We start from the raw sequence: 21,970 nt of genomic DNA, 5'->3' as shown, positions 1-21,970 counted from the left end.
CACCCAGCCTGTACATCCAGCCTGTACATCCAGCCTGTACATCCAGCTTGTACACCCAGCGGCCGATCGACCCGGTCACAGCTGTTCTCTGTCCTGGCTCCACAGTGGTGGAATGATCTCCCCACTGACGTCAGGACAGCAGAGTCGCTGCCCATCTTTCGGCGCAGGCTGAAAATTCACCTCTTCAAGAAGTACTACCCTGAGCCTTCCACTTAGCACTTATTGTATTCGTATTAGTTTGTTGCACTTATTGTATTCATATTGGTTTGTTTCTGCACTGTACTTTTGCTCTGGTTTATGCTCTTAGATGCTTGTTTAAAAAAGGAGATGCGCTTATGACTTCTGGTGACTAGTAGTTCTCTTGAATACCTATGTTGAATACACTTATTGTAAGTCGCTTTGGATAAAAGCGTCTGCTAAATGACTGTCATGTATGTAATGTAATGTAATGTACATGCAACGCCTAAACTCAGATTAAAGTTGAGAACAGATTTGTCAAACTCTGCTCGTCAGCCTTCACAGTGAAGCTCAAACGTCAAAGTGAAGGAACAACATTTTTTTTAAATTCTTAAACACTTTCAGCAATAAAAAAATCCATTATAATCCATTGGTACTTGCTGAAATCTCCAAGTTCTGTTTGTTAACTGATCTGTGCAGAAACGCCTCTACACGCTGATATGTTAAAAGGTAAGGGGGGGAGCAATTTGGGAAAGCAATTTCTAAAAAGCGTGCAGAAAGATTGACTGCCTCTAATTATTGTTTGATTAGTTGTGATTGTTTTTGATTGATGTTCATATTTGATCAGTTGTGATAAAGACGTTTAAACAGCAGGGGGCGACAAACTCCACCTTGAAAGAGCAGTGCTGGAGGGAGCTGTCCTTTCAGCGCGCCACACACACACACACACACACACACACACACACACACTGTGCCAATACTGCACACTAATTACATAGAATTCGGTCATTAAAAAAAAGAAGAAGTTGAATTTAATGTAAGTGCATGAATTCAAACACTTAACAAAATCAGACTCTTCCTCGCTGCTAATTATCATTTCTGGAGAATCCTCTTATTAGAAGATGACACCATATCTGCCTTCATAGCTGTGAGCTGCAGCTAAAATCACAGTTATTAATGACAGGAGCCATAGTAAAGAAAGAAAAATAAGTGAAGCTGGAAAGCAGACATTTAGTGAGATTACTTCAGGGAATACATGCGTGAGAGAGAGAGAGAGAGAGAGAGAGAGAGAGAGAGAGCTGCAACAATTGGATCGGACGATAATAAGCCATAACTGCATAAATCTCAGCCTGTGTGTACAAATGCAATTCAGTAATCCTCCATTTACCCATCCAGAGAGAGAGAGAGAGAGAGAGAGAGAGAGAGAGAGAGAGAGTCCACCATCGCTACACCCCCTCCTTCCGCCCCTCCACTCACTGAAACGGAATTAAAAAATCTTTAATATCTTTCCAGCAACGAGCCTCACCGCTGCAGCACAAACACATATACATATACACACTGTGGGCCTTTTAAAAAACCAAGAAGAAGAAGAACTAGCCTGCAGAATTAAGAGCATCTTCTTCACATTAACATTACTCATCATCTGACAAAAGAGGGGGAGTATTGAACGTATAGCACCGCTGACATCGTGACAACACCAGCTCTGTCTGTGTGGATCTGTGCAGCTCGCTCTCCCGGTTGTGTAATATCTTCTTCTCTTCTTCTTCCTCCTGCAAGCGGCCGAGACCTGCATCCGCGAGGAGAGACAGGAGAACAAGAGGAGGAGGAGGAGGAGGGGAAAAAACAAGGGGGGATTGCAACATTCATCAGTATTTATTTTTCTTCCTGTTACATGGCGCAAGGGCTAAACAAACGGGACCGTCCTGGGTGTGATACTGCCACGGTGAATTTGGATATTCAAGCAGCAGCAGCAGCAGTGGCGGCGGCGGCAGTATCCTCCTCCATCCACGGAAGAAGCATCCTCGGCTGCGGCGGCGCCCACACAGACTCCTCGTCCTCCTCCTGCCGGCTCTATGTCGAGTGATGGTCGGCTTGCCTTGCTGGATGCTCCCCGCTCTCTCCGGATCGTCGACGACCGAACCTCCTCCGACCGCAGACCCCCATTTTCGGCGGAAACCTTCCCAGAGCTATAGAGCTACATATGGAAACTGGGGATCAAAATTTTAGGAAAAAGGAAAATCTACGCGATTAATTTCTTCTCTTTTTATTTCTTCTTCTTTTTTTGATTTTTATCGGTTTCTATCTGTTTTTTTTTTGTGTGTTTTTAAAACCTGCTAATTAATTAATTCATTTGTTGAGCCTTGATTTCCTCATTCCACCGTTGTGAGAAGACAACGTGATTTTTTTTATTTTAACCCACAATAGGTCGAGAATCTTCTCGTTAATTTCCTCTCGACGGCACTCGAAACCGTCCATTTGTTTAATCTCTTTTGTTTTCCACTAATATGTTCGATTTCCCTGACCGTCCTTCGTTTCCCTCCCCACTTTATTATCCCCTGGCTTCTTCCCCTTTTGACTAAAACACATTAGAATAATATTTTAAATAATCTTTAGGGTAGCTGCTTGTTTAGTTATAATTCTGAATTTTAAATGTTATAGCCTTAGACTAAAGTAACTGTAACTCACTGTAACAGACATATTGAACTGTTGTACTGTAAGCCTGCCATTACTCTAACACCGCCCCCCCCCCCTAACCATCTCTATGGTTTGAGCTCATGTTAATTCAGCTCTGTGCTCAGCTATAACCTTTACAAGTCAGGAAACAGGCTTTTTCTCCTCTTCTTTTGAAGGCCTGTGGAGAATAAACCTCAGTTTGGTTTATCTCACTTCCATTTTTAGGCTGTGCTGTGCCACTATAGGCTTTAGGACATAATTAGTCCTTTATAGCTCCGTGTTATTATCCACACATCTGCAGCTGGAGGCCTTCTGAGGTGCTGTCATCCTCTGCATACCTGATTTCTAATTTTTTGGGGGGCTGGTGTATAAAAGTATGAACAAATAGAGAGGGGAGACATCACTGCCTCTTCCTCTCTTTCCCCCCAAAAACCTCCATACTCAGTTTTTCTCTTGTTTTGGTTCTCACCCAAACGCAACCATAAGGTTCCTACCGCATCCTCCTGGTCCTTCTTCCCTCTCCTTCCGCTCGAGTATATCCCGTTTTTTCGGTTTGGTTTGGTCCCGCAAATTTTCAAATATTTACTTCCTGTACATCAAGAGGAAAGGGGGTCCCCCTTTCATGGAATGCGGAAACATGGGTCTGTTCGACCGCGGAGTCCAGATGCTGCTGACCACGGTGGGAGCCTTCGCGGCCTTCAGCCTCATGACCATCGCGGTCGGCACGGACTACTGGCTGTACTCCCGCGGCGTCTGCAGGAGCAAGTCCATGAGCGAGAACGAGACCAGCAAGAAGAACGAGGAGGTGATGACCCACTCGGGCCTTTGGAGGACGTGCTGCTTAGAAGGTAAGAATAAGACTCTCTGCATGCTCCCCAACACATAACAAAAAACTCTCCCAACAGGATTTCACTTGTGGGCTTTAAAGTTCACGGGCCACAGCACATGTTTTCTTATTGCAGGATGTTTGTTCCTCTCATGCCACTGTGTAAGGATGTGCCTCTGTTTTCCAACATGAAATGCACAGCACGAATTCACTGAAATTGGTGGTTAAAGGCCAGAACTGATAGGAGAGGGGCAAATGGGACTGCATCTATACTCGTAAACTCCAATAAGTACACAGTTTCTGTCTTGGGACGTCCCTCAAACGGGTTGCAGGGGAAATCTGATTAAACGGACAGAAATGCAAAATACTAATTCTGCTACAAAAAATGGCTTATTTGCTTTAAAGTTTCTTTCAAAACTCTTTGGTTGACACATGCAACCTGTGACGAGTCTGCAAGGTCAAGAAAAACTTGAACGAAAACTTTCTGCTTCAATCCATACTCATGCATTTCTTTTAGGGTGTTCATCTCTTGCAGAGAGGTTTTTTGAGAAAAATCCTAATTCTGCAACCTAATTTTGTGTCTTTGCTGCAATTTTTCTTTAATCTGTGCCTTTTTCCTGTGGAAGACTGGATACTTTGACTCCTACAAGTCTCTAATGAAACAGTTAGACAAAGGAAAAGCACATTTTTGAGTTGAAATTACATGCAACCTGTGACAAATGTTATATATTATATTATATTATATTACCCGGGTATCTAATATATTAATTTCTAGGGCTCACAAGGTGAGAAGAAATGTGTTTTAGATCCACACTAATACAAATCTTTTAGCGTAATCAGCTCCTGCAGGCAGGGTGACGCAGGTTTCTGTTTTGGGACACCTTTTAAGGGGTCATGGGGAAAAGAACAGTCATAATTCTGCTAACACAATTTATGTTTTTGTTCCATATTGCATAGCATAACCTTTCATTCCTTTAATGAAACAAACCAAGATAAATCACCCTTTTGGTTAAAACGACACATGGTGGGAGACACTGCTTCATTTTAAAGGGTCACAAGACAAAAAAAAAACTTGGATATGGATCATCAAGACTAAAACTCTCTACCTAAATCCAGACTAATATAGTCCTGTTAGCGTGTTCATCTCCTGCAGGCAGGGTGAAGCGGGTTTATGGTTGCAGCCTGAAGCTGTTGCATAAAAGCCTCCCACACCATTTTGGAACAGTTTCTCTAGTCAGACATTAGAGTTGAAATAATGAAATAATAACATATTCAGGAGCTGTAGTAAGGGAGGAAGATTCATCATATATCACCCTGATAGATTAGCAAACCGACAGATTGGTCTAACTTTAAATAAGGGACCAGTTAAAGAGGAAATGACAGAAGGCCACCAGTTTGGACAGGGTGTTTAATTTCATAATGAAGCCCAAGAAGTAAAGTCACGGTAGAGATGCAGCCTGCTGACCTGCCTGACGGCTTCGCCGATAGCAGGGCTCGCCGCTGCTCTCGTCATGTCACCTTTGACCTTAGATGTCAATATACCTCACGTCCTGAGCACAGGTTTGCGGAGACGACCTCTCGAGTCCACCCTGTCGTACGGAGGCGGCGTGCTTCCCGTCATGGTGGCGTTGGGGTGCTGACTTGGAGCGCGGCGCTGTAACCTTGTGAGGGCGCAGGGCGTTACAAATCTGCTCATCTTCTTAGCTGTGAGATCCTGAAAAGCCTTCATGCTCCTCTGGCTTCTGTGATAAGCAGCCCGACTCTGTTTGCCTTCCCTTCAAAAGCTTAACAACTGGTTTGAAGTCCAATTTTAAGCTCCTATATTCCATATTTTTACATTGATAATGTATAAAATGGCCATGTGAAAACAGTGCGACACTGTGAAATGGCTCCCGTTGGCTTTACAAAGCGTAGTGAGTTTCAGCTCATTGTTTATCTGTTTGGTCCACAGCTTTACTGTTCTGGTACTCCCACCGCTCTCATAGTGTCGTTTTTGGCTGAAGCCGGCAGCGTTTAGAGAAACAAACTCTTAAAAACCCTCTGCACACTATACCTGCTCAGCAGCAAACAACAGACAGACACAGTTAGAGACTAGCTGGTGAACATAGAGGATCATTTAGCAGCTAAAGAGACAGATATTTACATCAGGAGTTGGTGGAGACCAAAAACAGAGCTAAAAGAGAGAGAATATTAGACTTACATCCATCAAGTGACAGACAAAGACATTCCTAATGAATGATCATGTTGCTCCGTAACTGCTGGATGTGGAAATAAGCAACTGTTTGCCAACTGACTGATATATTATTATATACGACATCATTAGATTATCATGCAGCAATGGTAGAGCAGTATGCTGCTGTTGTAGCTGCTCGAGGTGAAACTGGTTTGAACTACTTTATATACAGTTAGTTTAGTCAATGTCTCTTTGGTGAAACTGCACACAACTCATAGACATTTGAAACAAGACAAGACAAACTTTTTGATGGTTAAAATTTAATTTTAAAAGCTTATTATATGTTTTTTAATACAAAAACGTAAAATCAAAATAAATGTGTGGTGGAGTAGAAGTAGAAACTGGCATAAAATGGAAATACTTCACTATTGTACTTAAGTACAGTAGTTAGTTGCTTTGCATGGAGCCATGCCACCGTCTGTTTGTGTCAATGAGAGGCGACCTGTAACGTAAAGGTGGGAGAAAAAGTGTTTAGTTTTAGTGAGCTGAAATTCAAATATCAAAGTGGCACCGCATTAAAAAAAAAAATTGACTTAGTAATCACCTCGACGTCTGATGGTTTACACCTCGGCTGTTCCTGAGAAGCGGCTCAGGTGTCAACAACAGAACACTGCGGTTTCACCGGTACGGATCCAGATGTGTTTGTAAGTTTGTGAAGGTGTCACAAAGTGTTTCTTGCCTGGATATATAACGGAGAACACGCTGGATGTGGATGTAGTGCTCTGGTGTATTAACTGTTCCTACAGTCTGATCACAGCTGGAGTGTAATTGTAACAATGGCTGGCCTTTATTTCTGCTGGGCCGTTATTTAATTGGCAAACCAAACGCCACAGAGTCAAGACGGGATCAGAACACCACGCTCTTGGCTCGGGGCCTGCGTGTGTGTTGCTTTTGTATCGACACAACGAGCCTCTCCCTTTGAATCCGAGATCAAAATGGCAGGAAATAAACCCAGATTTGTCATTTGTGATTCATGAACGATCCCCAGAAGAGGCGAGGGAGTGGAAAAAAAAGGAGGGCATTTACTTACTGGGGTCAGATTCATTTAAATTCTAATTCAAATTATTTCCTGCACAGGAAATTGGGTCTTAAGAAGCGAGTACATTTAATTATAGGTAGTTTAAACCAAAAATCACTGGGGTTGAGAAATAGGAAAGTACCGAGCGGATGCAGCTGCAGAGAGGCAGAGATAAGCAGGCTGCATATCCAGCCTAGATAGTCAGGAGGAGTGAAGTTTAACATTTCAGATGTTAATTAGGCTTCAGTTCGCAGCTCAGCTCAATTGATTCAAAGTGCCAAGATGACTAGCATTCATCTTTCCCCCAGCTCCACTCAAACGAAGCCTCACTGGCGATCAGGCAGCGACTGCCGGTTGAAGCCCCGTCCTTATCGCAGCAGAGAACACAGACTGTGTGTTTGGCAGCGCCGGCCCACACATCCTGCTCACAGAGTGGACACAGGTGGGCGACGGTTTCTGTTTGTATAACCAGCTACTGGAGAGGAGAACCTGTGAACAAGCAAAATGGGAATACCCACACTGGGTGCTTCATCACCTCCACCTCTGCTTTGCTCACTCGCTCGTCAGAGAAACACAAATAATCTCTCTCCTGGAAAGGATTGTGTATCTGGTCCAAGGCTGTGGTTTGGTTTTCAATAAAGTGGATGTGTGTGTGTGATTGTGTGAGGGGTATCTGGACCAATATCAAGCATATTTTAATGGATCTGCATCAGCTTCTTCCTTGAACGTTTCTGTGTGTCGTCCACCTCAGCTTGGTAGAGCGAGCATTTCACTGCATGTCACTGAGGTCGACATTCGCTGAGCTACAATGCTAATAATCATTAGCAAAAAAGCTGCGTACAAAACATTTAAGATAGTGCTTCCCTCCTGTTAGAGAAGTGTTTGGGGTCAGGGCGTGGGCTAGGGTTATGGTTAAGAACAGCAGAGATTACCGACTGGTGTATCATTGTAACTATATATATATATATATTTATATATACAGTACATATATATATATATATATATATATATATATACTGTATATATATATATATATTTGCGGCTTTTCTCAGTTTTATGTCTACTCAAACTGAATATATTTGTGTTTTGGACTGTTAGTCGGACAAAAAAGAAGACATTTGAAGATGTAACCTTTGGCTCAGGGAAATAGTATCATTTCTTTAAACTAAATGATTAATCTATTAGTTTACTAAATTGTCAGCGGATTAATCAACAATGAAAATAATAGTTGGTTGCAGCTTTAGATCTCTTGCTTCTGAACTTAATATCTGAAAATGTGAGACACACATTCAATTTGGTCACTTTTTCAGGCTCTTTCTTTTTCTGCTTCTAGTACAGGTTTAGATGAGTTTGGGAGTTTGATCAAACACAGTGAATGGTTTGACTCCATATTCTGCCAAAAGCCAACAGCTCTCTGGTTTTTTCAATCTTTGAAAGTAAAATCTGCACCTACTGGTCTTCTGCTGTTGACATGAAGTATTTTTGGAAGTGTGCATTTTAGACTTACAGTCTTGAAACAGTATCTAAAGTTCAGTTCACCATAAAGAGAGAGAGATTGAGCCGGTGAGACCTGAGCACAGTAAACATGTGTGTTTCTGATAAATTGGGCCTCTCCTCTGTCCTATCCGGGACGTCTGTAAGAGCAGCCGCTGAGCCCCCTGTGCTCTCAGACAGGTGAAGCGCTCTGAGTTTGCTGCTAATCTGACATATTCATCTTCATCACAGCGCCGCCCTCAGGCTCCACGGTGGAGGGGAGAGACCGAGTCAGGGAGGAGGTGTGGGAGAGGAATGGTGGACCCGGTGATGAAGGAGGGCCACCATGGTGACTGATGCCTTTTATTACCTGTTGTCTGTCTGTTAGGGTTCATCATTTAATGTGCTTTTTCCAAAACTACGATATGTGCAATAAAATTTCCCGCATGTCCACAGTGCACGAGATATCAGCTTTGCAATAATTTAGGACTGCAAGTTATGATTATTTTCATCTGCTGAATCCGTCAATCTGCAATGAACATTGTGAAGAATGGCCGTCACACAAGGCTCCACAGTAAGAGTTGCCAGTTTGCCGTCGGCAACCGTTTGGAGAAGTTGGCAACCCGTTTCCCCTTCCCTAAGTCCCTCAGACGCAGCCTGGCCAATCAAAGCATAGCATCGGCCAGCTCCGACCACGGTCCGACAACTTTACGACTGTGCTCCACAGACTACCATACCAGACTAGTCATTTCAGAATTTCTTAATTTTCCACTCATGTTCTCATTTCTTCATTTTCAAGCTGGTTTAGTGGATTTGGAACTCGTCGTGTTTAAACGTTGTGTCACAGTGATACTCGTTACCCGAAAAGGTTTGGAGGACATTTACGTTTCTAAAACGGTACGTTTATATGTAAAAACCTGTGGAGCTAACATTAGCAGAGTATGTTAGCACACCATTAATTAGTGTTAGCACTATGCTAAGCTAGCTACTGAAGGTATACACGGGCTGCTTTTGCTTTTTAATGATTGTAACAGTGTATAAAGACATAACAAGGAAGGAACAGTGTTGTTCCTTAATTTCATTGTCTTCTGTCTCGATCAACAGGGGATGGGGTGGTTCACTCTTACACTGTGATCTGTAGTCTTTAGCTTCTGTCTTTATCTTTTGTGTTCATCATGGATATATCCTTTCAAACACGTATTGTAGACCCTTCTGTCTGATTCTCTCTGAAACTGGTTTTTAATTTTTCCAAAACGTTGATGATTTTAGAAGACTTTCACTCAAAAGCACAAATGTGAGCTAGTTTCCTTTCATCAAAAAGTGAATTTGAGTTCCCTCTGGTTAACAGCTATGCAGTGTGTATGTGTAGGGCTTTTATTGTGAAAGGTAAGAATGGAAGGAGTGGAAATGGTTGAAAGGAACCATCTTGGTTTGGTTCGGACTACGGAGCCTACGTATTATTGTACACTAAAGTGCACATTTTAAATATGAACATTACAAACATTGTGATTGGTCGATGCCGGTATTTGCGCTGCGAAAGCTCTGAAAAATCAACCGCACAAAAGAAAGTATTGCTTTTTCACCACATAATGTTTGCATTCTGTTTGAAAGCTCGTCGTGACAAATAATAATTTAAAAAAAAATATTGATGTGTGAATTAATCACATGAAAGAAAATGCCCTCGGTGTGCAAAGGCCTTTAGACTGTTGATTTAATTTGAGTTATAGCCATGGCAAGTATTTTTTTACATTACTGAAGTGTTCTTCACCCAACAGAGATAATGTAGAAAAATGTGCTTTCCTTTATTATTATTTTTTCTTTTAGCTAAAATGGCTACCACACTTGTGTATGGCCTCCCACCGCTGCTGTCGATTACCACAGATCACAGTTCACACATACAGCCTCGTGATTTTATGTATAACCTCGTGGGAGTATCAATGTAGTGTACGTTCATGCATTTGAAAAAACACACGTGGGAATATGTTGTGCGCTTTTGTGTACTTGTACACATGGTGTTTGTGTATTCTTGTGTGTGCAGCAGGATGAGAGGCAGGCCTGAGATGAAAGCGGATAGCAGAGCAGCAGAGAAGAGCAGGATTAGTCTCATAGTCCAATCAGATAAGGATTACCCAGCTGGAGTATGCCCACCCAGGCTAATGTCCCAGCCTTAAAGTGGCATTACATTGTATTATGACACACAATCCACTGTACATCCAGCTGCATGGGCCGGATTACAGTTAGTCCCGAGTTGAGAGTGGATGGAAAGTGTATTCAGGGGCCTCGCAGCCACTTGTTGGAGTAGAAAATGAGCCTCCGTCCGGCTGGTATCACTACTCCTCCCCCTCAGCTGATCGCTGCTTGTGTAAATTGACTCTGTTGCACTGCACCGTCACTCTGCCCTGCAGCGTACGATGGATGGGATTCATTTTGCCCTCAGCTGAGACTGCAGACGGTCACTGCCGAACACAACTGTTTTATTGGTCTCCACCTTTCCCTCTCTATTGCCCACTAAGGCCAAATTACAGGCCAGACATTACTGGATTAGGCTGGGCCCGGGGACAGTCTGAGAACAGTGCAGGACTCTGGCCTTCTGTTGTATTACTGTTGGGCTCTCCATTTGTTATAATTCTTCGGTTACAGCGACATGCATCAGCAGACTCTGGTACCCGGGTATCAGTGTGGAGTTCATTGATTGGGTTTAGAGTGCAGCCTCAGGTCTGTTTAGGTTTGACACCAGTGCTGTTGTGCTGTAGCACTTTAAACAAATACGGTTACATTTCTATATTAGCATCGCACCTGAAATTGGGAATCTCATTCCTAAAGACTGAGTCTGGACCCTCAGGTGGGTCGCAGGAGATTTTATTAGGGTCGACAAATACATTTGCAGAATTTCTTCCATAATCTTTTGTTTCACATTTATATCTGTAGTTTGACAGGAGAGAGCCTGAATATTTGTATTCTTCTGATAATTTTTGCCGTCTTATAACATTGAATCTAATATGAAAGGCTAGCGTACATTCTGTTTGTTTGACTGATGAGAGGAAACGGTTCACTCGGTCTAAATGCATTTGGTCTCATTTTTAAGTATTTAACATTTGTAAATATTTTCAATAACAAATGCATAAAACAAACAAAGACACGATCTATCAAATATATATCTCTTCTCAATGGCTGGTTTATCTATTCAAGATGATATGACGTGATGTGGAATCGCAGTAAGAATGGTCAGGTCTTATTTTTAATAAGTGGGTTCCCAGAAAATGTATTATTATTATGGTTGTTACAGATCATGGTCCAAATTCCTCCAGATCTGTTTTTATTAAACAAGACCAAGTGTTTTATCATAAAAGAGGCATACAAATATTTATCCTGCCCCTGCTTTATTTCTTCTACTCAGGGCTGCCGACAAAAGGGGAACACCGGATCAATTTGTCCCAAAAGACCCTGGATCAAAATAGGGCCCTAAAAGGCCCTCGATCCTTTAAATAATCTGCTGGAATAGTTTGTAAAAAAAATGCATGATTGTGAAAACTGTATTTAGTATTTGTGAGTCCCATAAAAACATTTTTCCCTCCCTAACGTGACAAAGTGGTCGTAAACAATTAAAGTTTCCCTCCCTGAGTCCCTATAATGCAAAAAAAATGGTTTGTTGGCCCCTCCCCTTCCGCCAGTAAACTTTCAAAATGGCAAGTCGTCAAAAGTTGGGTGCTTAGACAAGAAGAGATAAATGAAAAAGAGAAAATGATAGCAGAGGTGCAAGGGACTTTATGGCCAGTTATTTTATTAGCTAGTGTGTGGGAGAGGAGAGTGTCTGTTCCACCATATCCATGTCACTGCAAGGCACTCAAATCCACAAATGTAAACCTTATCGACAATGTCTGCAGGATGTATCCTCTGGGAACCATGAATGTTTGTACAAAATTTCACGGCCATCCCTAGTTGTCCTGTTGGAATTCTGTACAAACACGTCATTTTGAAAAGGGATTTGGATCATGTTGTGAATTTGTGTTCTGGAATGAATTAATTATATAAGTCACTTTATTTTAAACACATCACTCAACTTTTTTTTTTTAAAGCAAATTTCTAAAAGATATTGTGTTTGTATTACACAACCATTCCCTCACAAAGCTAGAACAGTTAGATGTTGAACAAGGAATCACCCAAATGCAATTTTATAGCCCCGACTGAACTGCTGGATCTGATCCCTTCAAATAAAAAATAAAAACATTATCCTTAATTATATCAAACTTGAGAGGACAATGGAGGTTTAAAGTACACACTTGTATATTAATAGTCATGTCTTGGTGAAGCAGCATCGAGCGTCCTGACTGAGTCTGTAAGATGAGGTGGACAGCAGACGGCTGTGATGGCATGGTAATTGGTTTAGTGTATGATGGCTCATTTGGCTTTGGTCGATGGTAGAGTGGCTGTAAACTTCAGTGGCACTCTCCCATAAATGCTGTCACCCGCTCATCGTGGAGATGACGCCCCCCAACCACCCTCCCCCTCTCTCTCACAGTCGAGAGATTAAGAGCCTCAGCTATAAATTAGAAAAAAATAAAAAATGAAAGCATTAAATGACGGGACATGCGTCAAGGAGGAGCAGCATTTCAGTTACTACAAAATAATTATCCCCTCTGACCCCCGACACATCGTCATCATCACAGCCAGCAGGACTGTGTGTGTGTGTGTGTGTGTGCCTCTAGCCTTGATTTACACATGTTATTTTTAGCTGCAGTTGGTCCTGTTGGGTGGGGTCTATCTTTATCCTACATGACCAGAGAACAAATCAATAGCAAACACACCCAGGGCTAGTCTTTGCGTAAGCATACTGTGTGGCATCACAACTCACCAGACCGTGATAGGACTGTTCGGCCTGTTGACTGCCTGCGTGCACGAGCATTTCCAATGTCGTCTTGCTCCTGTAACGCAACAGATTTACATTTCAAACTGGATATTTTGGGCACAGGTCAAAATGCAGTTCAAGTGCAAGCAGAAGCTTGAAGGAATACTCAAAATATCTGCTTTTAATATCAAACACTTTGTCAGAACCAGTGTAAGCAAGCATAGCTGCAGATGAAAACATTAAACACAAGCTCTGTAATAAGCCATTCAGTATTTTTGGAAACACAGTTATTCACCTTCCGGCCGAGGGTTAGCTGCAAGGATCGATTCCACTCTCTTCTCTGTACGGATGTGAAGCTATACAGCCAGCAGCCACTTAGCTTAGCTTAACATAAAGACTGGAAACAGGTGGAAACAGCTAGCTGCACCCTTCAAGCTAGAATATTAAGTTATAATTATTTTGTTGATTGACTCATTTGTCAAGCATAAATGCCAAATATTCTCTGATTTCAGCCTCTCATTATTATCATCAGTTTTAATTTTTTGATTTTATAGACAAAAAGATGAACTGAAAAGACCAATCAATGATGAAAGCAAACAGAACTAAACCACATACAAGTGGACCAAGCTTCTTAAGCCACTGCAGTGCTCAGTCAAGAGCAACAGTAATGTATCCAGTGTTGTATTTACTCTCTGCTGCCGTTTATCAAACAAATGTTTTTCCCCTTGAAAATGTAAAGTTTCCATGTTAAAGTGGCTTGAATAACCACTCAATTTTCAGTGAGATTGCACTCTGATTACATAGAATTGATCCTCTTAAAATGAAAGTGTAATTACCAGCAGACCAATCTCTGATTCCATCGCAGCAGAGCTCCTCTCCGTTCCACTTCACCGACCGTATCCTTAAGCTGTGGAAACATCCCAGAGAGACCCTGTAGTAAATGATAATTAACTGCACATACAATCCATTCATTTTAAGGAGGTGCGATTCACCTTTTTTTCTGCCATTGCACAGAGAAAGTACGACAATCTGCTTTTTGATTAATTGGTGGTGTCTGTGGCGCAGTTCATTTGCAATCTATTACAACGTATTTGCTTTGTGTCAGAACGCAGCCCAAACACACTGCATCATCTCAGAGCTGGAGGAAGGAACAGGAGCAGAGTCGGTTTGGTGGCTGAGCGTACACCGCCTGCTGATGATGATGATGCAAATGCTAATAACGATAATAATAACAGTAATGATGAAGTAATGAGCGATGGATATATCAAGTCTGGATTAGTACTTTATATCTCCCAGAGATCGTCTGTGCGTCTCTTTTTTACTTTTTTTTTTAAGGGTCAGTTCACTCAAATCACAAAAACACACTTTGACTTCTTCTGCAGATTTGATTGGAAATATTTCTGAAGTCAAAGCAACCGTTCTAATAAAAAACAGTTCAGAGTAAAGAACATTGTTGCGGTAAAGACAGAGATTCTAGAGATCAAAGGATGAATCAGTTAATTGAGATAATATCTTGTACATTAACCAGGAGTGAAAATACTTGTTAGTTGCAGCCCAAGTCAAAACCTCAAGTGGTTTAAATTACTAAATAAGAGTAGAAGTGTGACAAGTTTGATTTGGGTGAAGAAACTTATTTCAAGCATACATCAGACAAAATAGCTGCTGTGAACTAACAAACAGCTGAAGAGAGGCGACAGAGATGTTCCCACCTCTATGAAGCCCTCTTAGCACCCAGTGGGAGAGCTGCTGACAGCAGAGTCTCAGGCCTGGACCGAGGTAGAGGAGGGCTGAAGGTTCCTGTAGCTGAGCTAGGGGGGTCACCGTCAGGGCCTGGGGGAGGGGGGAGGACGGAGGAGGACATAACGCCAGAAGGACACAGTCTGAGCATGACAGATGGAGAAGAGAGCGCTGCAGGTTCAAAGATAGAGGGCAAGGAGGGAAGAAACAGAGATCATGAAGTACTTCTAGTGATGTTAAACAGCCGGTCTGAGAGGATGAAGGTGATCCGGTCCAGATGGCTCAGCATGGCACAGGTGTGTGTCTGTATATGAAGTGTATACTCAAGGCTTTATGGTGTAGTTAGATATCATTGAGCCTCCAAAATGATTGATTTGTTTTCTGTGCATCACAGAAAAGCAGACAGCTTTTAGACAGCAGTTGATCTGACTGGATTGATTATATATTATTATTACAGTTCGGAGCAGAGACAGTAACCGATTGTGTTTCCCTTCTCCTCACCTCCATATTTAGCTTATTATCAACCAAAGAATCATAATTATATAACTATGTATTATTTTCATTATAAATGAATCTGTTGAAACATTTTTTAATCCACTTTCCAGACTGATTTTGCTGAAATAAAAAATGAAAATAATGAAGGTTTGGCACGTCCTTTGACGTCCATGTTGGGAGCGAAACCTTCTCCTGGAGGCACCAAACCGGCCTTCGTGGCTTCCTGTCCGTCTGTGAGGACGTCACAGCTGCCTGTCAGTGTGACGCTGTTCAGATGGTCATGTTTACTGCACTCCAGAGTGAGTATTTACTGCAGTCGACAGGGCTGGCAGACCCCACTGTCACAGCAAATGGCGCTGTTGGGAAAACAAACAGTTGTAATGAGACTGTATCCGTCAATTGAGGCCGCTTCAATCCAAAACACAAAGAGTGTGAGCAGGAGACAAAGGTTGTTGCGTTCATTGACGAGGTTCAGGAGCAGATGGACGTTTCAGTTTATTTTGGTGTACGATTTTCAAACGACTGAACTGCACTTGGACCACACTTTTTTTTTTAGCAAATGTTGAATGTGACCTAACTTTAATTGATTTAGACGCCGTTTGTTCCATCACTCACATGTCTAGCTGGAGCAGCTTGATGGAGTGAGCTGGGTGCTTCACCTGAAGGATGATGATTTAATAGGCTTCCTACAGGAAATGATGTAAACCTGGTGTCTGGGAACGGCTGACACTCGATTATTCAGGTCTGCGGAGGTGCGTACTGTGACTCTTAGACAAAGCATCCGCCGAACTGCTGACGATGCTGCTGATTTTATTTTTGGTATTTTTTGCCGGGGTGAAAAGACAACGCTGCCTTAATCTGCAGATCAGAGCGAATCAGGGAATTCGTCAAAATGAAGTCGCCACTGTTATTATCGCTGCATCCGGATGTAGGCGAGGTGTTGCTAAGTCCACTGAGGAGGAGGAGGAGGATGATGTAATTTCCAGGCGAGCATGCTGCCTCTCTCCTCCCCCTCTCTTCTGTGCTGTGTGTGTGTGTGTGTGTGTGTGTGTGTGTGTGTGGTGAGCGCTCATCTTCATCGTCTCTGTGTTCCTGAGAGCAGTAAGGAACAGGATGAATTTTTAATGAAGAGCAGCGTAGCTCCCCTTTGCTCCCTCAGATCGCTTTCCAGGACAGGGAGTCTGTCATGATCATAGCAGCATGCACACAGGCAGCTCTGGGTGAGAACACACACACGCACACACACACGCTTTCACCTGCAGATGTCATGCAGATGTGAACTGCACATGTATGTGTTTTTCTTTCCTCTCAGCAGTGTGACACAGTCGCACTGTGTGTCTGTAATCAGTATTGTGTGTGTGTGTGTGTGTGTGTGTGTGTGTGTGTGTGTGTCTTTAGTGTGTCATGCCATGACAGCGCCGACGCTGCGCCGATCTTTAGGACGACTGCATGAACAAGTTGTGAGAATGAATCTTTCATTTACCCACAGTGCTCTTCACTTCGCTCGCTTCAGGGGCAGCTCGGCCACAAAGTCACAACACAAACTACTGTTGCGTGTCCGGGAGATAAACTGAATATGAATCCCTCAATCCACACGTCTGCATTGACTATTGAACTAAAATTGAATCATCTTTGCTCTTCATGGCGCCGTGCCAGTTTTTAACATGTCAAAAAGGCATTCGGGTTTCGGCAACACAACCATTTGGTTATGGTTTAGGAAACAATTGAAGTTGACGTTGACTTCACGTGACAAGCGAATGATGTAAAAAAAAAAAAAAAAAACGTCACACAACAAGGCTTATTTTTAGTTTCACATGGGACAGGAACATCGGTCTCCTGGATGAAAGTCCTGCCTCGCAACGACACATGCTCTCACCGTCCACTAAGTGTGAGCCAGGTGACAACCTCCGGTTCTGCCGAGTGAAGCAGATGTGAAGTGTCTTAAAACTTGCGTTTTCTCTACTGACCAGCAGGGGGCGACTCCGGTTGCCAAAAGAGGTCCGATTGTATAGAAGTCTATGAGAAAATGACTCTACTTCTCTCTTGATTTATTACCTCAGTAAACATTGTAAACATGAGTTTATGGTCTCAATCTCTAGTTTCAAGTCTTCTTTAATACAGCATGATGTTCATTTAGTACATTATGGTCCATTTAGAGTCAAACAGACCATAAAGCAGGGGATGCTTTAGGACGGGGCTACTGTGATTGACAGGTCGCTGCCGCTACCAGAGCCGTAGACTGTGTCTCTACTTCACTCCTCCGCATTCCAAATATGGTAACTTCCGTTCATCGGATGCAAAAAGCCAAGATGGCAACGGCACTATTCCAAGATGGTGACGTGAAATTGCCGAACTCGAGGCTTCATAACGGCAGCACACAAACCACTGGGTGACGTCACGATGACTACGTCTACTTCTTTTATAAAGTCTGTGTTGTGAGCACATCAATTGTGAGCTTTGGATTTACGCGTACTGTATGAGTTGGAACTTAAAATTTCTAAAATGTTACAAAAGGCCAGACAAAAGTTCTGCACTCGAGCTTTAAGGAGACGAATAGGAATTGCGAGAATGCCCCAAATTGGACTATTTAATGATCGTCAGCCCTTTTTCTTGCTTTATTATTATGTTAATATGTTGAAGCGTCCAGTTTAGAATAGAGTCAGTGTCCACAAAAAAAAAACAGACAGAGAATGTCTAAGGAGAAAACATTACCACCCAACACATAAACTAATCGGACCCCAAATTTGATGCCAACGCTAACGACAGCTGTTGTTGCTCGCCCCGTAACGTACAACCCCAGCTACATCATATCGTCATTGTATCCCAGCTGCTGGAAGATCTCAAGCCATATATTGTCCTTTTTGGTTCTTGTGGTCGTCTTCACAGTGCTGCCGTACATTATCGGGTGTTGAAAGGGGACTCATTATTTCAAAGGCCCATTGTTCTGAAACAGCAGTAGTCTGAAAAATGTCCCACTGGACCGAAATCTGCCCACCGCTAGAACAAAGCATTTCAATGGCCAACACACATTTCGGCAGGTGGAGGTCGATCAAGGTCCGTCCGAATATTTTTTGTCTTCCCGTGCTTGAATGTTCTACATGGCTAAGAACCCACAAAATCTGATTTTACAAATTATAATGCATATTGTCAGACAAAAATCTGTGCTTGTTGCAAAACGGCTTTTAGCCATGCCGTTATCATGGAGGTGGCTCACCTAAATGGAATGCGGCCATTATTAATGCCATCAATTACACCTGTGCTCTTTGTGCTTTCACATGAATACGTGCAGGTAAAAATGATAAAAAGTCATCCACACTCCCAATCCCCACCTTTTTTTTTACTTGCCACAATATTTTTTTTACCTCCATATTTCAAAGCACACTAATCCAAATCTAAAGACAACATCCCTCACAACTATGGAAGAAGATCGACTGTGTGTGTGTGTGTGTTTTCATCGGTTTTCATCACACAGTGCAGGTTTGATAAAACACTGTGACTGTAAGAATTCCTATTTTATGGATCCTTTGAATATATTCATCTGCCCAAATAGTACATAATAAAATAATAATTGTTGTTTATCTTGAACTTGAGATTGTAGGCTATGAATGACTTAGTGGTTCTGTAAAACGAAGCTGAAGAACTAACAGCGATCTTGTTTATTGACACTCTTCGTTTAGAAGATTTTCTTCGTTTACGCCCCTTTGATTCTCCCGTCATACTGCATAAGTATTCATTTCATCAACTGTCACCGCTGCTGTGTAAATGCCCTTGAAAAGGTCACTTGGCAAAATGGACATTTGCGGATCAGTGTACATATTTAATTTCTCTCATTAACTGTATGGAGTCAGACGAGCTCTCTGCGAGTGCGATTCAGGAACAGAGAAATGTAGGTCACACTCTTCTCCAAACGCCACCCTGTCAGAAATGAGCTTGTAGTACGCAGAGAGACGTGCTCGTCACTGCTAACCACATACAGGCTTAATTCAAATGATTACCCAATAGAAGTGCCGATCCCGCGACTTCTCATCCCATCTCCCTTTGCTTTTTATTTTTTTGTATTTTTTTGGAGGCCATGATATTAAATGTCCTCAGCAGCTACGTGGGGATTTAACCGACGAGAAAGACACAGGGAAGGATGGGAAGAGGAATGAAAAGAGGCAGTGAAGAATTGGCTGGAAAGAAAACTGTGTTCAAGACGACACTCGTCTAATATGAGAGGTGGAGGGGGGGGGTTAATGTAGGGGGGTGATACACACACACACACACACAGACTCAAACATACCCAGCAGCATTTACATAGATGTAATGAAACAGAGAATCGGATGAATAATTGCCTCCATCCATCTAGCCATCTTGCCTGCCCTCCCTTTGTTTTTCCTTCCTCTTAAACTCCCCCATCCCCCCCTCTCCCCCCTCCTTCCAGCATGCCACGCTGCTTGCCGCTGCAGCAGGGCAAGAGATGACATGTGGACACTCAGTGAATTGCCAATCGCCACCGAGAGGGAGAGAGAGGGAGAGAGAGGGAGAGAGAGAGAGTGAGAGAGAGGGAGAGAGAGAGACACTGAGGGGAGGTGGTTTGACGCATCCAGACTGCAACCAATGGCTTTTTTTTTCCTACATTAAAGATTAGAAAAAAAAGAACTGCAGAGAAGCACTACACTGAATACTGGATGTATCCCCCCCCCCCCGCCACCACCACCACACTCCCCTCTCCAAGTCTCTCTCTCCTCACCCCTTTGCTTCTCTGACCCTCTCTCACGCTACCTCACCCTCTCCCTCCCTCTCACACATACTTTCAGCTCAGGAAGAGAAATCAATAGCCACAAATTAATCATTCTGCCTTGGGCAGTCCAAAGGCGGAGGAGGAGGTGGTGGTGGGAAGGTAAGGGGGGGCACCAGAGAGCAGGGCGTTTAGAGAGCTACACAAAAGGTATTAAGAGCGATTTATCCAGACGTTAAGAATTTAGGGATTTTGTAACCACACGCTCACACAAACCCAGACTGTAATGCTCGTTTCAGTGCAGTCGAGACCTGTAGTGGTTCTGTGAATGCTTCACGCCTCTAGGTACAAGTACAAGTACAAGAGTAGCAATACCACAGTGTAGAAATACACGCACGCTATTAGATAAAAGTTCACTTGCTTCTTCCAGAGCTTTAAACCACAGATCTTAAATCAGTGGATGGACCTGGTTCAAGGGTAATTTCTTTAGGAAACTTCTGGTCGCATGATAATAAATAGTGGAAGATAATAACCCCGTCTCCGTTTTCTGGCGTCATCACCCTAAAAAAAAACATTACAAATCTACATTCAAAATCCTCAATTTTAAAAAAGGGCTATCCGTGGAATAAACAACAATATTTAGGATGCAAGTATGAAGTGATAAGTGCAGCAAATGGAAATATGCATGTAAAGTACAACCTCAAAATAAAGAAAACTCAAAATTGTACAAGCCAAGAAAAGAGTGGTCCAGGAATGAGTCAGCATTTTTACTCTTCCAGTTCCCGCGTCTCAATGTCAGTGTGTTTTTGAATGTGATTGTGGTTAGATGACTGAAATAAGGTCTGTGGTGATTTTAATGTTTTGTTCTAGGATATAAAATTCATCACTAAAAACCCCTCTGGTGAATTTAGAAGCTTTGACGTGTCGTAAACAAGTGGTGGTGACGGAAAGTGACCGTGGTGTAGTTTGTTTATAGCGTACCGTTAGCTTTTTACTTCTAGTGATTGCATTCACGCTTCAAAAATCCCCAAAAGTGGTGTTCATTTGTGAAGATTATCTTGCTGTTTGTTTGCCACAGAGATCATTTTCGTCTATCCCATTGGCTTTTTGTGGAGGGAATCAGTGCGGTGCTAACTACAAAAATACGTCAGCACTCTTCCAGGTGAGCAATCCCGTATTCATCCGCCATGTAGCAGTCCTGCTACCTAGCTCGAATCATCATGCTTTAATTTATTTTGTGTGTTTAGCACTAAGGACATGCGGATGATTTTGACTCAGAGCAAATTGACAAATGGGAAAATGTGCCAAAAACATATTCACAAGATACATGTTGCTGTGATTGTCTACTGTAACTCAGGCATGTTGCTATGAAATGGATGGGGCCAGTTTTGGTCCAGTGTTGTGCTTCAGACAACACAGATGAGATTAGAGATGATTTTGGGCGTGAGGTATTTTTCATGATGCTCAGCAGTCACTATTCATTCATGTTTTCCTTTTTGTATATTTTTAAAATGACAGTTGACACTTCTCAAACTAAAAGTGGACAACTTTGTATTTTAGTGTCCAGATATATTACACTGCCTCACGCAATTCAATTTGTAATCCTGGGCATGAAGCAGCTGTCTCACAGTGCTGGAGTTTGCCTCTCCTGCTGATGTGTGATGCCGCGCTGACTTACAGTATTGCACCTCAGAGAACTTACTGTAATTGGCAGAGATGGGAAAGGTGACTTTGACGGTTATCTCTGCTTTTGAAATGGAGCTCGACTTTAGAGCTCAAATACCCTTCGGGTGAAATCAGCGTCGACGGAGCAGCTCCAGGCTGCACGTTGATGACATCAGACCCTTTGGCTCGGAGAGAGAGAGGTTCACCATCACAAATATTGATCAGCCAGTCCGAAGCACTAGGACTCATGGGAATTTGTAAACTGAGTAATGTTTCCACTTGAGAGACATCCAATAGTACCCAAGATTTGTAATGTGGACATGAGA

The 21,970-nt window shown here is 42.6% G+C and overlaps 1 protein-coding gene across 1 annotated transcript in view; it reads left to right on the top strand.

The window, feature by feature from the left end:
* Positions 1-1,410: 1,410 nt before the first annotated feature.
* Positions 1,411-21,970, top strand: part of cacng2a (calcium channel, voltage-dependent, gamma subunit 2a) — a 61,998-nt gene continuing 41,438 nt past the window's right edge. Inside the window, exon 1 of the mRNA XM_031861916.1 lies at positions 1,411-3,479. Coding sequence (XP_031717776.1) covers positions 3,254-3,479 — 226 coding nt within the window. The 5' untranslated portion in view covers positions 1,411-3,253. The remainder of the gene's footprint in view (positions 3,480-21,970) is intronic.

The sequence above is a fragment of the Anarrhichthys ocellatus genome, unplaced genomic scaffold, assembly GCF_004355925.1.
Source record: "Anarrhichthys ocellatus isolate YVR2014 unplaced genomic scaffold, GSC_Weel_1.0 scaffold26, whole genome shotgun sequence".
NCBI lineage: Eukaryota > Metazoa > Chordata > Actinopteri > Perciformes > Anarhichadidae > Anarrhichthys > Anarrhichthys ocellatus.
The sequence above is the reverse complement of the archived record's forward strand: the minus strand, read 5'-3'. Positions and strand labels throughout refer to the sequence as shown.